General features: G+C 36.1%; 1 protein-coding gene across 1 annotated transcript in view; it reads right to left on the reverse strand.

The window, feature by feature from the left end:
- Positions 1-15,835, reverse strand: part of LOC110101190 (proline--tRNA ligase, cytoplasmic-like) — a 33,623-nt gene that overhangs the window by 362 nt on the left and 17,426 nt on the right. Inside the window, exons 10-12 of the mRNA XM_020828982.2 lie at positions 9,977-10,261; positions 8,547-8,765; positions 809-902 (exon numbers count right to left, since the gene is read on the reverse strand). Coding sequence (XP_020684641.1) covers positions 809-902; positions 8,547-8,765; positions 9,977-10,261 — 598 coding nt within the window. The remainder of the gene's footprint in view (positions 1-808; positions 903-8,546; positions 8,766-9,976; positions 10,262-15,835) is intronic.

Here is a 15,835-nt window from a genome sequence, read left to right on the forward strand (position 1 = left end):
GGCTAACAATCGTGAGATCTTATCGCCTTTAATGGCATCGCTCTCATTCAAAACTCGGCACTAAAGATTTCATGGATCCTCTAAACCTAGGTCATGGGTAAAACTGCCTCACAATCATAATTTAAGATAACCTCCTTTACACCAAGCCAGTAACTGCTGAGCAATCGGCACATGCACCGAACAAAAGCTTATTTGGCTCATCGAGAAGATGACTAATACCAAGAGAGATATCAAGCATGACCCATCGAGGCTTAGGGTGGTTGGTGGGCGAGCATATTTGGGAACTTCCCATCCCAGTTTCGAATTCCCTCTACTACAGCCTCACCTCTTTAGTGGGGCAAAGCAAATGTGGGCCCGATGCCTGTGGGTGGCCTCGCTAGGTTCGGACGAAGTATTAGTTACACTGCCAAGCGCTTTTTTCAGAATGACAGCGGGTAGATTCCCTAGTTCTTATATATATATAGCAAGCATAGGGAACACGCAACAAATAATGCCTCATTCATTATTTTTTATAATCTAATGGGGAAAAAATCTAATTTGACATAAAAATAGTGCAACTTAAGCTGCGGGCTTAAATAACACTATGTAAACCAATAATGAAACAAAAGGAATTAATCATCGTTAAAAATTCAGTTGTGTATCCTAAAGCAATTCTAAATACATATTGCAACTTTCCAGTAAATAGTAGTTTTATATTAGATTTATCATTTGCAAGTGCTATTGTACCTATTTACAAACGTAAGATATAACAAAGAATGATAATTGCCCTGTTCATGCGATATTTCAAACTGAAAATCGGGTGGTTTACCTTCAGGAAGTCTTGGTTGGTCAAATGGGGTGCATAATGTCTTAGCAGCTCCAAGTTCACCTTTTGTCCGTGTTTTCACGTCTTTCTCAACTTCCTACAAGATACCAAATACACTAATAAACATAAAACATAATCAAACAAAAACAACCTGTTTTTGCTCCATGAAAACAAAATCTGAACAACAGTAGAATGAAGACAACAATAAATGTACGGTAGAATATCAAGGAGTTCAATTCAACGTAAAAAATGACAACGTCCGGCTAGAGAAAGAAATAAAAATAAAAATAAAAAACAATGTACGTTATGAGAATACAAATAATTGCTCTCCGATGATATTTATTCCATTTAGCTCATAACAACATGAAGCTCATAAAATCTGTACTTTATCGCATTGGCTAATCCTTTCCCTCTTGAAAATCATTTTAGGGGATCACCTTTTTTATTTTATTTTATTTTTTTGAATATATTTGTTTTGTGTGTTTTTAATATATGATATATATATTAAGAACATATGAAGTTACTTTAAAAACACTCAAAACAATTTTGTAGTGGTTAACTATCTTTAAAAACAACCATCACGATTGGCTGCCACTAATAATGGTAGGTCATTGCCACTACCGCCACATAAATCAATTTATTTAATACAATGAAAACAAAAGTATGTTTTTAAGACATCAACCATATTTATTTCATATCTTATACAAACAAAATAAAAATAATTATATAAAAAAAAAGACAAAAGTGATCTCAAAATAGCCCCTTAAATTTTGTTGCAAAAGTTTATATTTTTCACAGGGCAAGCAAAGAAAAATAATTAGGTTGCCTTCACAATGCCTGATAGTCACACACTGAATCAAGAAAACAACTCCCTCCAACGCAAAGGTAACACTGCATATATCCTATCCCCAACCCTGAATAGTAGCAGACTAATTCACTTTTTGTATGGCATTTTTACCATGTCTTTTTTCTAGTTCGCAACTCTTAATGTCATCAAGAGATAGACATGTTAAGGAATATTACATAAAGTATTGTGCTATGGACATACAGAAAACAAAAGCGTACAGCTAGTGCATTAAACTCCCGCAAATGAAAAATCTAGGGAGATATTGATGTATGCACTTCACCCCTAACAAATATTGCTTAATTGGCAAGATATTAAAGCCCGCGATAGATTTATTCCTATGTTTTATTCTATGTTCTGTATTTTAAGAAAATAAAAAATTGGAGAAGCAAACATGTTTGATTGACCTTGAGAACCTTTGTAACTCATACATATTACTAGTGAAAATTATTTAAACTGGGCTAGGTCCTTTAGTTCTCATATATATTGCTAGTGAAAGTTTTCTGTGTCAAAAATTATGTCCCATGCTCGCTAATTTTTTTTTCTCTGATTGTGTGTGAAATGTCATGAAGCTATAAAGCAGTGGAATCTCTCTGCCAATTTGACTTCCAGTAAATGATAGTTTGGTGATATCTATAGAACACTACGCACCCTCACCAATCAATAACCAAGATGGGGCATTGGGGACCTAAACATCTCCTATCTGTTGGCTCAACCTCTAAGAAACGATGATGCTCCACCTTGATAATATCATAAAAATAAGTCAAAATAACATTAGGAGCAGGTCAAAATAAAGGGCAACCCTAGCTACAACCACATAAGGACATTTATAGGAAATACTTGATTTCAAGTATTTCCTAGCCAAAGTCTGAAGCAAATCTCAAGAATTCTGCTGTTTACAGCAGGAAAACAGCAAAATAGTGGACCAAAACAGTGAAAATCTGAGAGAAAAAGGGAGAAAAAATCACCCAACACTTGTATTTTACTAGTAGATGAAAGAAAAATAGCAAAGATACAAGAGATCCTCTATTCGAGAGGAGGATACACTCTCCCAATCTCTAGAAAGCGATCTAGAGCCCTCACCACAAGAAAACCACAAGAGAACTTTCAAAAAAATAACACCTAACCCTAACCCTAGCCTTTACTCCCTACTTAATGCATACAATTCAAAATTAATACAGAAGGACCTAATTTCCCTTGCTTCTCCTCCTTTTTGGCTCCAAGATTGTATTTGAATCTCAAGTGGACCCCACCCTTTCCCCCCTCTTTGAAGCCGCCGGCCCCTTGCTGCTGTAAATAAGCCGGACCGGCCCAGGGGGCTGGACCGGTCCAAGGAGGACCGGTCTAACAGACATACATACCAATATTTTGGGCATGATTGTGGTTCGGTAATACCTTACCACTGCTATCAGTAAATGCATAAAGATGTATTGTCATAAAGTGGTGCAACAATGTTAATCTTTGAAGGGGATGAAAACTGAAATATAAAATTATATTGTCGAAATAAACACTGTAAATAAATGTTAGAACACCACAAGATACAAGTGATCCACTATTGGAGAGGTGGATTAGCTCTCCCAACCCTTGGCGCGGCTAGGAACCCAGAATATATCAACTACTCTCTAAAAACAACAATCAACACATACTCAATTTAAAGAAAATAGCCCTATTTATACACCACTCAGCACTTCCTTCTATGGTAGGTAATTAAAGGTGTGAATTTTCATGTTCTAATGGTGACTTTTCATATCCCAAGGGTGGCTTATGTCCAAAGGATGGCTTTTCATATCTCAAGGGAGGTGGGCCTATGGGTGCTAATCCAGCAACAATACTCCTTCCCAAACAAGTACATTGTCTTAAGGTAGAAGGATGAAAATTGCTTCTTGATCACCTCATATGATTCCCACGTAGATTCATAATTAGGTAGATCCCTCCATCAAACTAAGACTTCTTTTGTTCTTGTTGTCCCTTGCCGTATTCCAACGATCTCCATGGATTCCAAAATCACCTCCATGCATTCAGTCAATGTCGCAGGTAGTGAGTAAGAAGGTGTGTGATCTCCAATAGCATGCCTCAGTTGTGATATATGGAATACTGGGTGTATTGATGATGATGTTGGTAACCTCAGCCGATAGGCTACTACCTGATTGCGCTCCGTCACCTCATAAGGCCCGAAGTAATGTGGTGATATCTTCTCATTCTTCCTCTTAGTTGTCGATATAGTCTCAGTTTAAAATAAACTCTGTCCCCAGGCTCAAAATGCACTTCCTGTCTGTGTTCATTTGCCTTATTTTTCAAAAGTTGTTGAGCTCTCAGTAGATGCTCTTTGAGTTCTGCTAGTATCCCGACTCTCCCCTCAAAGTACTGATCTACACTAGATACTAGTGTAATGCTCTTCTCGTAATGTATCAAATGAGGTGAATCCCTCCCATACAGAATCCTGAAAGAGGTAGTTCGTGTGGCTGTGTGTAATCACTGTCATGGTGTGATTTGGAGTGAATCACACCATGGAGTTTAGGGTCACCTCTGCCACATCTAAATGTAATTGTAATATTTCCTCTCCGACCTCCTCTAGCTCGTCCCCACTCTCCTCCTCTCCCTCACAGACCATCAAGACCTGAAAGGCTCAATCCTTGCATATATGTCCCAATGTAAATCTCTCCTCACACCTAAAGCATAACTTTTTGCACGCCTATCCTCCACCTCCACATCTGTAAGCGCTTGAAATTGCCTCCATAATAAACTCCATGCCCTTCCCTTCGGTGCTCCACCTAATACACCCAACCTTGAGCATCTTCCCCTTCAAAAATCGACATCTTCAACTTTTTTGATCTCACATCCATACCCCCATGGCTTCTTCCTCCATAAGTTCCCTCCATGTAGTGATGGTATGATTCTCTCCCTTCCTCCATTCCCCTTGGCTGATTTGGCCCCCATGGCTCATCCCAGCCACTACCTCCCCCGATCCGCCTCCCACCATGCTTAGGTGGTCTCCCAAAAGGCTTAGCCTCCCCCATTCTTATTGTCCTTTCTTCCTAAAACCCTGATTCACCTACCATCGAAGCCCCCCGTGGTGATCCTTGAGAATAAACACACTCCACTTCTTCATCGTCTTCCTGAATTTTCTTTCCCTTTGGTTTAGCCCTATGAATGGTCAGAGAGGCTTTCAACTGCATCTCAATCATCTTCTTCATCATATCTTCTAAGTTTTCAAAATAATTTTCTATGGATGAGAGCCTTCCTTCCATGTCAGAATATCTTTCTTCCATTCTGACATTGATTTGTTCCACTTCACCTTCTTATGCATCCATCTTTTTTGTTGTCATTCACCTCGCTCTAATACCAATTTGTTACACCTTGAAGGGTAAAAGCAATGAGAAAACAACGAATAGATTCGTAGGAGATGAAAACTGAAATCTAAAATTATGTTGTCGAAATAAACAATGAAAATTAATGGTAGAACACCATAAGATACAAGTGATTCACTATTGGAGAGGTGGATCGGCTCTCCCAACCCTAGGCGCAGCTAGGAACCAAGAAAACATCAACTCCTCTCTAAAAACAACAATCAGCACATAATCAACTAAAAGAAAATAGCCCTATTTACACACCACTCAGCACTTCCTTCTATAATAGATAATTAAAGGTGTGGAGGGTCCCAAGTGTGGCTTTTCATATTCCAAGAGTGACTTTTCATATCCAAGGGTGCTTTTTATGTCCCGAGAATGGCTTTTCATATCTTAAGGGGAATGAGCCTAAGGGTGCTTATCCCGTAACAGACAAATATTGCCTTCTTCATTGACATGAAGTTACCTAAACCCCTTCTAACCTAAGCCACAATTATCTCCTCCAAACCAATGCATAACCCCTCTTTCATTGAGTTCATCTCCTCAAGACCTACATTATAACCTTCTATATGACACAATTGCCTCCTTTAAGACAACTCTGCAGCGATGCTTGCATTGTAATCATCATTGTCTCTAGACCTGTGTCGTAACTGTCTCCATCTAACCTACCATGTAGTTCACTTGCACTACGGTAGTCTTCTTCAAGACCTAAATTGCAAACTATACTTACGCAGTTGCACCATAGTTATCATCACATATAAGCCTATGTCGTAATCTCACTTACACGCCAATTGTCTCCTTCAAAAGATATGTCGCACCAATAATAGTGTCATAATTTCCATCACCTCTAGATCTACAATGTGATCATCTCCTGTACACAATCATCATAATCTCGCTTGCATCAAAGTTGATTCCATCAAGACCTACAGAGCAAATATGTTTGAGTGGTAATCTTATCCACTTTAAACCTATCACTGCCTCCTAGCATTATAGTCATCACCTCAGGGCATGCACCACAACCGTGTCCTCCAGACACACTGCAACACCACTTTCCATAGCAGTCACTATATCCAAGATTAACTCAAAAGCTTGCCTATGTAGCAACCATCAAAACTACATAGTCATCAATGCTCTATCAAAAACATCATCCTTCTAACTCCTACTCTTGTAAGCATAAAATTACTCTAAAAGGAAAAGAAAACACCAAATAATTTGTCGCAAGATAGGCCACATCACCTCCCAAAAGCTCTCAAATTAGTAAAAAGGATTAAGAGGCAACTACCCTTGATATGAAATCATGTCAAGTTAACACGGGATCCCATCCAGATTACAGTCATGAAAGGGATGCTCACTTTGATGTTATGAGTAAATGTAGTTGAATATGATCTTGAACAAACATAATATGCAAGAAAATTTACATAAAATCTTCCAAGAGAAGCTCATCCTGATATCTCTACATAGCCTATATTAAGGTTAACCTTAGAGTCCAAAGGTTTTCGTTTGAGTAGATCTAAAACATAATACATGGAGTGTAATTTTAGTAGTAATTAATCTAGTGAAGGAACTGTGATTCTAAACAATTAAGTCATTAATAAGAGTACATGTTTTAAATATCTCGGGTCTATTGTTCAAAGTGATAGTAAGATAGATGGGGATATTATTAGTAGAATTCAAGTTGGATGGTTGAAGTGGAGGAATGCATCGGGCTTGTTGTGTGATAGAAAAGTACTCCTCAAACATAAGAGAAAATTCTGTAAGATGGTGGTGAGACCTGTAATGTTTTATGGTGCAGAATGTTGACCATTAAAAAAGAAGCATAAAATTAAGTGTAGTGTTGCAGAGACGAGAATGCTTAGGTGGATGAGTAGCTTAACTCTTAGAGATAGAATACGAAACGAGCATATACATGAAAATGTTGGAGTTGCTCCAATGCTAGATAAGAGTAGAGAGAGCCGCCTTAGATGGTTTGGTCACATAAAACATCAGCCTTCTGATGACCCGATTAGGAGAGTAGATGTATTAGTTTTTGACTTATGTTAAGAAAGGTAGAGGTGGACCTAAAAAAACTTTAGAAAATATTAGAAATAACATTTCTTTATTAGATTTAAATGAAAACTTGGCTCTTAACAGAACACAATGGAGAAAAATGATTCATTAAGTAGAACCCAAGTAATGGAATAAATGCTTGATATTGTTACTGTTGTTATATATTATCAGCACAATCATTAATAGTGAAGTACTATAAAACAGTTCCAAAAGCTTCAATAAAAAAAGATGTATCAAACCTTTCATTCATGAACAATATTTTAAAAGGCGTTGTTGGGGCTTGCCAAGGGGAGAGGTGAGCCAATGTTACTGTGAGGCAACCAAGTGAGGCATTCAACCTACCAAGCATAAGTCGCATAGACTGTGAGGCATCAGGCGCATGCCTTTTATGCCCCATTGGTGAGGCAATATCACCATGTTAATATGGGTGAAAAATCACTTCTGAAGCTTATAAAATAAAAATTACATCAAACAACTGTTTGTTGGTTTATCACCACCCCACTTTCTAACCATTTCTCCCTGGGGACTTGCTACCTCCTAGGCTCACTTGATTGGTGCTTCTCTGGTGCCAATTAGTACTTTCTCCCTTATCAACTATTTTGATTGATGCTTCTCCCACATTGATTACTTGCTTAATTAATCCCTCTTATCAACTTGTCTCCCTCGCCAACTCATGGGGCTGCTTAATCTAAGTCAACCCACCAACTTGCACCACTTATCTTTGCCCACAATAACACTTGTCAATTAGTTTATATTGTCCCTTTCATTGAAGAAGTCAGAGGTCTTTACTCTCTGATGACGCCTCTTAAAATGATCTCTAAAGCATGTATTTTATTCTTATTTTTTATTTTTAACTATTATTTAATTTAAGAAATATATAAAATTCACAAGCCCTACGCCTACGCCCATGCCCTACCCCATGACAGGTAAAACGCCCATCATGCCTCCACCTCACAAATAAAAAAACTTCCAGGCGAGAGAAGTCATATGCAAATAAAAACCCAATATTTAGGAAGAAAACTCTACACTGGTGCTAAATAAATTCCATGAATATAATAGATTCAAACTATTCAATTCCTCAATTTATTAGTGCTTGAAAGATTTCATAAAAGAAGCGCGCAAATCCTAGGAAGTTGAAACTGTTTGAGCCTTCAAAAGTAACATTAAAATAAAATAAAATAAAAAGCAGCCACGAAAGGTAAGCTAGTTATAGCAGGATACAAAACGAAAGTGAGCATGAAAAGTTTTGCCTCAAGAAATAAAATCAAGGTCTTGCTCAGTGACCCAGTTAGTATACATTAGGATCACAATCCAACAATGCATGTGGGAACAATGCCAAATGCCACACAGAACATGCTAATGACACAAGATCTTCCAATTGCGTACAACTCGTATGTTGAAGTCATGAATGCATCATGAACACCCATCCACAAAGCCATCACCATGGAATTCATCAAGAGAAACAACATAAAACAACTTCGCTGTTAAAAAAACGGATACATACCTCTTCATCACACCAAGGAGCAAGGATCATCTTTTTGTCATTAAGGGCAGCAATGAACTCATCCCAAGTTTGGACAACTTTTATGCTGGCATCTCGTTTTTGTTTAGCTGTATTAAAAAGGTTTTCCTGGATGCTGATTAATACATCTTTAATCTTTTCAACCAAACTGGCAACAGGTATATCCGCTTTCACGCCATTGTCACGACGGACGACACGTACCTGCAAAAATTAAATTTAAATCATCACAGTGAAGAGTGAAGATAAAAGCAAAAAGATTCTGGATTCAGAGGAAAAATGTTTAAGCAGTGTACATTGATTTCTCTATTAAAGCATGTCAATGAAGTAAAATAACAGCAATTTGAGGTAGTGATGTCTTGCCTCAACCCTAGTCTAAATATTTATCCTACATTTCCTGTAACTAAGAAAGCCTTCTTCCTCTGAAATCAATTATTTACTTTAGTTCACTCAAAAAAAAGTTAGCTGTCAAAACCATGTTCATATATCTGTCAGCAATGATTGAACATGTGTATGGTTATGCACAATTAAACATGTATGTAATCTAAAGCATAGATTTGTAAGTCACAACATTTGGAACATACCAGTTAAAACGACATCTTTAGACTTGAGGTTCTAACTTGTGTTTACATTCCTTGACCTGGAAACACTTTCCGGGAAGTTATAGCTTGTCTCACTTGAAATTCTGTAAAGAACTCACGGGAATGCTTGAAGTTATAAAAAACTTTTTTGTAAGTGATGAATTTACTAGACTCCTTCATTTGGTTGGATGTAATTAGAAATCAATATTAAGTTGAACTCTAAAAAACTCCTTCAAAACAACAAACGCCATCATAATTTTCTAAAATATGTTCCTATCTACAAGCAACCAAATGAATCCTTGAAAAAGCTTCTATTAAATTGAAAAATCCATACATTATAACATATGGCACAATGGAGAAAAAGGAATCATGTAGCCAACCCCACACAGTGGGATAAAGGCTGTTGTTGTTGTTGTTGTTGTTGTATACATGATAACATATGGCATCAGGATTGGTTTGCAAATCAAGAAAACAATTTTTTACTTCGATGCAAACAAAGAAATGCAATACGGTTGTTAAGCTCCTTTGGAATGATCAGAATACAGGCATACAAGGTTCTGCAGCAATATAAGCACCAGCATTAACATGGTTCTTTATCGTTTAGTTATTTATTCAAGTTAAAGCTACCAACAACAATCCTCCTACAAAACTGGATGCATTCAGGTTGATACTGAGAAAATCAAATTCTAGAGAAAAACTCAAAGCATCAGTCAAAAAATCTAATTAATGAACATTTGAATTGATGTAAAGTAAAAAATAACAAGATAGAAAAACTCAAAACATGAGTGATGATATCCACCAATAACATTTTTAGAATACAGTTTACTCTTTTACCTGGTTATTTGCTAGATCCTTGGGACCAATTTCAATTCTAAGGGGAACTCCTTTCATTTCCCAATGAGAGTACTTCCAACCAGGTGAATAATTTTCCCTCAAGTCATGCTCAGCCTTGAATCCGGCTGCTTGCAATGTTTGAACTGTAGATAAGCAGGCTGCAAAGATGGCCTGGGTATCAGCATCCTTGTAAGGTACAGGAACTACAATAACTTGGACAGCTGCAACTTTAGGTGGCAGCAACAAGCCTTTATCATCTCCATGAACCATGACCATTACTCCAATCTGAAAAAAATGAATTTTAGAACATGTCAATCCATGAATTGACTCAAGCTTGATAAATTTGATAAGAAATTCCCAAAAATGATATATATATATATATATATATATAACGCATCATTAAAACTGTCCTAGGAGGAGAATCGTCATCCTCCTTGCAATTAAATTTTGATATTATTATCTTCAAATGTAAGATCAAAGTTGTCCATCTTTATTTAACATCATTGAACTAGTACGTTGCACACTTTTAATAATTTCTAAGATCATTTATCATCAATAGGTCAAAAGTTTCACAATGGATGGCTTGATTGCATGACAAGTTGATGCAGAACATAATGACCAAGATGATTTAGATTAGGATTTTGCACTCTGGATGATTAAGAGCAAATTAACTAAAGCTTGATGTTGATTTAGACAATAAAACACAAGAGCGATAACAAAAGCTTAGGCCAAGTCACTTGCAAAAAGTAAAAATCACATAACAATCAATTACTCTTGACATTGCAAATGAAATGAATTTCAACAAGAAATCCCTAATCTAATAATAAGAGTAGTGCTATGCAAGATCTCTCACACAACTCCTAATAAATACTAGACTTTAGCGGGAAGAATCAACACAACTTTTCATGAGTCAATTAATAACTACAATTGAGAGTGACTAAAAGATAAAAGAGTAGGAGAAAAGTTGACCCAAATAAACATTACAAACAAGGCTCCGGTGTGGTGTTTATGTGCTTGAGAGGAAGTAGATAGCAACCTTTGATTCTTCTTGATGACTTTGGACATCAATCTGATTTTAAAACCAGCGGAACAGCAATAGGAGATGTTATGAATGCTGGACAGTAACTTTGACACTTGGGAAATTCTGGACAGCAATCTCCAATGCTTGTATAAACCTTGGGAAGCTGTTATAGGCTGCTGGAGGTTTTTGAACAACAATTTCAGACCTCCCATGGTGCAGGACAGCAGTTGATGGCTGCAGGAACCTGTGGACAGTACAGGTCTATGTCCAGAAAATTCTGGACAGCAAACTATCCAATCCTGGAATGCTGGACAGCAGTTGTAACGGCATGGACAGCAGCTTGTAAAGCTGCGGAACCCTTGGACAGCTCACAGGACTTGTTCAGAAGTCTGAACTTGACTGGGAGAACTTAAGATTTCCAGATCTATGGATGCAGGAAGTGAGGAATACGGTGGGGGGAATTTGTGAACGGCAGCAGGAGTAGCCTTGGGATAGATTTGATTGCTTAGGTGGCAAGTTCAATTAGATCCCAGATTAAATTGGAGAGAGAGGGTGATAGGAGGGGGGGAAATTTGGGATTATTTTCATAAGGAGAGAGACTTCCTTATGGAAGGAATTTAATTGGTGGGGACATGGGAATTTCGGCCAGGTGAGAGAGAGAAGAAAGGGTGTCTAGGTTCAAGGTATTTGGAGTTAAGACATTAATTACTCAATTAATTCAGATTTTGATTAATTGATTTATTTAATGGCCTTTCCAAAAATATGATTAATGAAATAGGAAGAATTTGAGATTTAAATTTGAATTATTTCAAAATTCAAACTCCTTCCAAAGATAGATGGAGTTAAATAAGAAAAGTGGAGCTTTAGGAAGCAATTTTGAAGAAGGGGTAGGGGGGCCAGCGGCTTGATGGATGGGATAGGGATTTAAGGAAAGAGTCTATGGCTTGCATAATAGGAAATCTTCAATTAGGTAAGTGAAATTAAATCTCATTCAATAAAAGATTGAATTGATATGAGATTTAAATACTTTCCTAAAATAGATTTCGTATTTTAGGAAAGATTTTGAATTTCAAGTCACTTGGATTTGAATTCAAAATTAATCCTAATTATAGGCAATCTATATTAGGAAATAAGGAAAAAGGAGGGAAAGGCCAAAGAGGGGCCGGTGGTTTGTGGTTGGGCCGGGATGGTGAAGGGGAAAAGAGGGAGAGGTGTGGGTGGGGGTGGAGTGGGGTTTAGCCAACGGTGAGGGTGGATTTATGGTGGCCGGCGGCTTAAGGGTGGGGGTTTGGCTAGTGAATCCGGTGGCTAGGAGGAAAAGGAGAAGGAAAGAAAGAAAAAAACAAAAACGATAAACAAAACACGAACCTGGCCGCTCCAAGGTTGGTGGGTGATCTGTTTCCCTCCCTAGAGATTCCTCCGAAACTCTCTCCTAGAACTCTCACAACTCAAAAACACATGTGCAGGAATTTTTTTTATAAATCATCATTAACCCTCCAAGAAGAAGAGGGAGACTTTAAATAGCCAAATTCATGAAGGGAAATAACAAAGACACTATTGCCCCTAGGGCATACATAAGACAAAGCCCTCAAGTGAGGGTAGAAAGAAAAAAAGAACAATAACAAATCAAATACATAAAATAGATCAAAAAAATATGCACGATCGTAGTCGTAGATCTCTGATGTCCTCATCACAAGTTGACTGTGATTGCAAAATTGTGGAGACTTTCAAATAGTTAGAATCAAATACATAAGTTTTTTATTAATATATTGCATGTATTGAATGGATATGATTGGTGAAATAGCAAACAAGACTTTTAAAAGGACTATATACCGTCCAATCATCCTTGTATTTTTCACATGCTCAATGAATGGTAAAATCATCAGTAAAATTAATGAAACTCAATCCACATATAACTAATATATTATAGACACAATCAATTTTGTAACCTTGAGTTTAAAGATTATATAAGATGTTAGATGAAAAAGCAATTTTGGAAGAAGAATAGCCATTGCAACATATAGAATCGTAATTATAGATTCTAAGTCTGAGCAAGAGTGGTTGAAGGTTGTTGTTAATTTGATGCTTGATAACCAACCATTAAGACTTACACCAAACCTTCATGAAATGAATACAAATTACAATTTGGTCAATGTTAAGAATTCCATAGAAGCAACCTGTGCCATGAACAAATCAATTGTGGTGATACATTAGCAAGGGTTTGTTAAATAAAAGCCTTACCTGGTGTGCCTAAACATAAAATGATTATAGAAGTACTTGAAGGGTTAGGTTGTTAGGAATGTCACATGTAAGAGACGCCACAATTCAACGCAATTGTAAGAAAAATGTGCAAAGGATGACAATAACTTCAATTAAGATTAGATTTCTTATATGAATATGGGGACTGTGAATGGACAAATCAGAGAACTACACAATGATTAGAAGAAAAAATAAATATCGCATGATTGTGAGAATCTAGATGGGAAGGAAAAAACAATCCCAATGCAGTTTATAAGCTATATTGAATGTTTAAAAGGTTAATAATATAAATGGATAAGTATAATAGCCAATAGAGAGATGGAATATAAATTTTTTTAGTTGAATCAAGCGATTGTCGTCAAGTTATTATTATTGAGGACAGCATCAATATGATTGATGCTACAGTCCTCAATTGAAAAAAGAAAATAAATTGAAAAATCAATTTTGGGGAAATATAGAGAGACTACTACAAAGAACATTTGAGAAAGAGCATAATTATTGTCGATGGCATAAATAAATATAATGGTTTAAAAGGATTTACAGTTGGTGTGGAATAAAACATAAAAAATATAATGAGAGGCAATGCTTTATTTTTAGAGTAGAATATGATCTTATACAAGAGACCAAATACTTTGAAAAACTAGAAAAGCAACTAGTTACCTTTCAAAAGTGGAGCCACTAAATCACAAATAGGCTTTGTTTTTTTTTTTTTCACTCTGAAGGAGAAGAAAAAAACTTTGCAAAGATTGTAAAATAATTCCATGATCAAACCATACAGAATAGTGGTTATGGATGTAAATATTCAAGTATAAGGAAATTAATCAAAGGAAACCATAAAATAGTTCCTGGGATTTTTCTCTATTTTCTTTCCTCTATTTCTCTTTTTTTCATATTTATATATTCTCTTTCCATTAATTTTATCCTAAAATTTCATAAAATAACAAGTGCATTCCTCGATCTCTCAATTCTCTAGATTAAGCGTGCATTCGGCACAATGAGAGATTTGAACCAAAAAGCGGAATCACATGCTTTTTGGAATAACATGCACAATTTTTCACACAACTTAATTTCAAACTAATTTGCATTGAACAACATGCACATCACTTTGAAGGCATTTTGGTTCCAAATCCCATGCTTTAGTTGGCGACTCCTTTTCATTATAATGTGCACAACGCTTTACATTTAAATCTTTTGGTATGCTCTTCATCACAACATACATACTTTTCAGTGCATTACTTTTCATATTTTCCTCCTTTGCACGCACAATGTGTAAGGAAATGAAATTTATAGATTCCTTACAATAATAATATCTTTTTATATTTTTTGCATGCTCATACTTGGGTTGGTCCGCTGCATGAGATTAGTGGCTATAAAAAAGGGAGTCCGCATGTAATTATCATTCAATTTCAAGTGTCTAGTGCATGAGGTTAGTGAATTGCTCTTATTCATGTTCATTGTATTTGTCGTAAAAATGTGTGTAAGCCCATTTTGTTTATTTCAATCTTTTATGCGACTTCTTTAAAAATTTCAAATTTTGTTCTGATCTTACTTTGCATGTTTTACTCATTATTTTGACTCTTTATTGTGTTATTTTGCATTTTAAAGGATTTCTTGTGCTATAAAATTTTCAATGAAATTTGGCAGTACTTCTGCATCCTCCTATATGGGGTAAGGAAAATAGGTCATCCTGCCACATGTAAAGAATTTTAAAATATGTCAAAAGTTCTCTTAAAAACGGATTAGTTATCAAGGGAAACGAACATCAGAGCCAATGGAGATCACAATGACAATGGATAATTTGAGTGGGAAATCAACTTTTGGATATTATATCTTTATTGGTGGATACCTTGTGACCTAGATAAGTAAGAAGCAAATAATAATGGCAAGATCTAGTGTTAAAACAAAATGCAATGCCATAGTTCACTCCATCAATAAGATGATGTGGTTAAACACTCTTCTTAGAGAATTTGGCTTTCATGTAACCCAACCTATGATTTTAAACTGTGATAATCAAGTATTTATCTATATTGCTAGCAATTCAATCTTTCATAAAAGGACTAAACACATAAAACTTGACTAGCACATCATCAAAGATGTTCTCTCTTATGTTTCCAGTGTAGAACAATTAGCTAATATATTTACCAAGCTGCTTGGACCTTACCGTTTTACAAATCTATATAACAAGCTGGATATAATTGATATATTCATATATATGCTCAAGCTTGAAGAGATGTGTTAGCACAGGAAAAATTATGTTTGAAAAGTGATCTATATTTGGTGAGTGGAATATAAAAAAATGGCTGTGCTTTGTAATATCATATTCATTCCGTTATTATAAAAAGAGGCATTCTCGAGTGAACAACACACATGAAAATATTATTCTCCTCTTAACCATTATAAATAAAATGAATTAGACAAAGGGAACAAGCTATAATGTAAAATTAGATTATATTCTTTCAGCAAAGTGTTCAACATGCAGTGGTACTTATCACTAGATTTAGAGGATACGCACTTAATTAAACAACATAAAGCGTAGCAATCAAGTGCAAGCATAGGAATGCAGAATGCAGTGGCAAGCC

This window comes from Dendrobium catenatum, unplaced genomic scaffold (genome assembly GCF_001605985.2).
Source record: "Dendrobium catenatum unplaced genomic scaffold, ASM160598v2 fragScaff_scaffold_1056, whole genome shotgun sequence".
In the NCBI taxonomy this organism is placed as follows: domain Eukaryota; kingdom Viridiplantae; phylum Streptophyta; class Magnoliopsida; order Asparagales; family Orchidaceae; genus Dendrobium; species Dendrobium catenatum.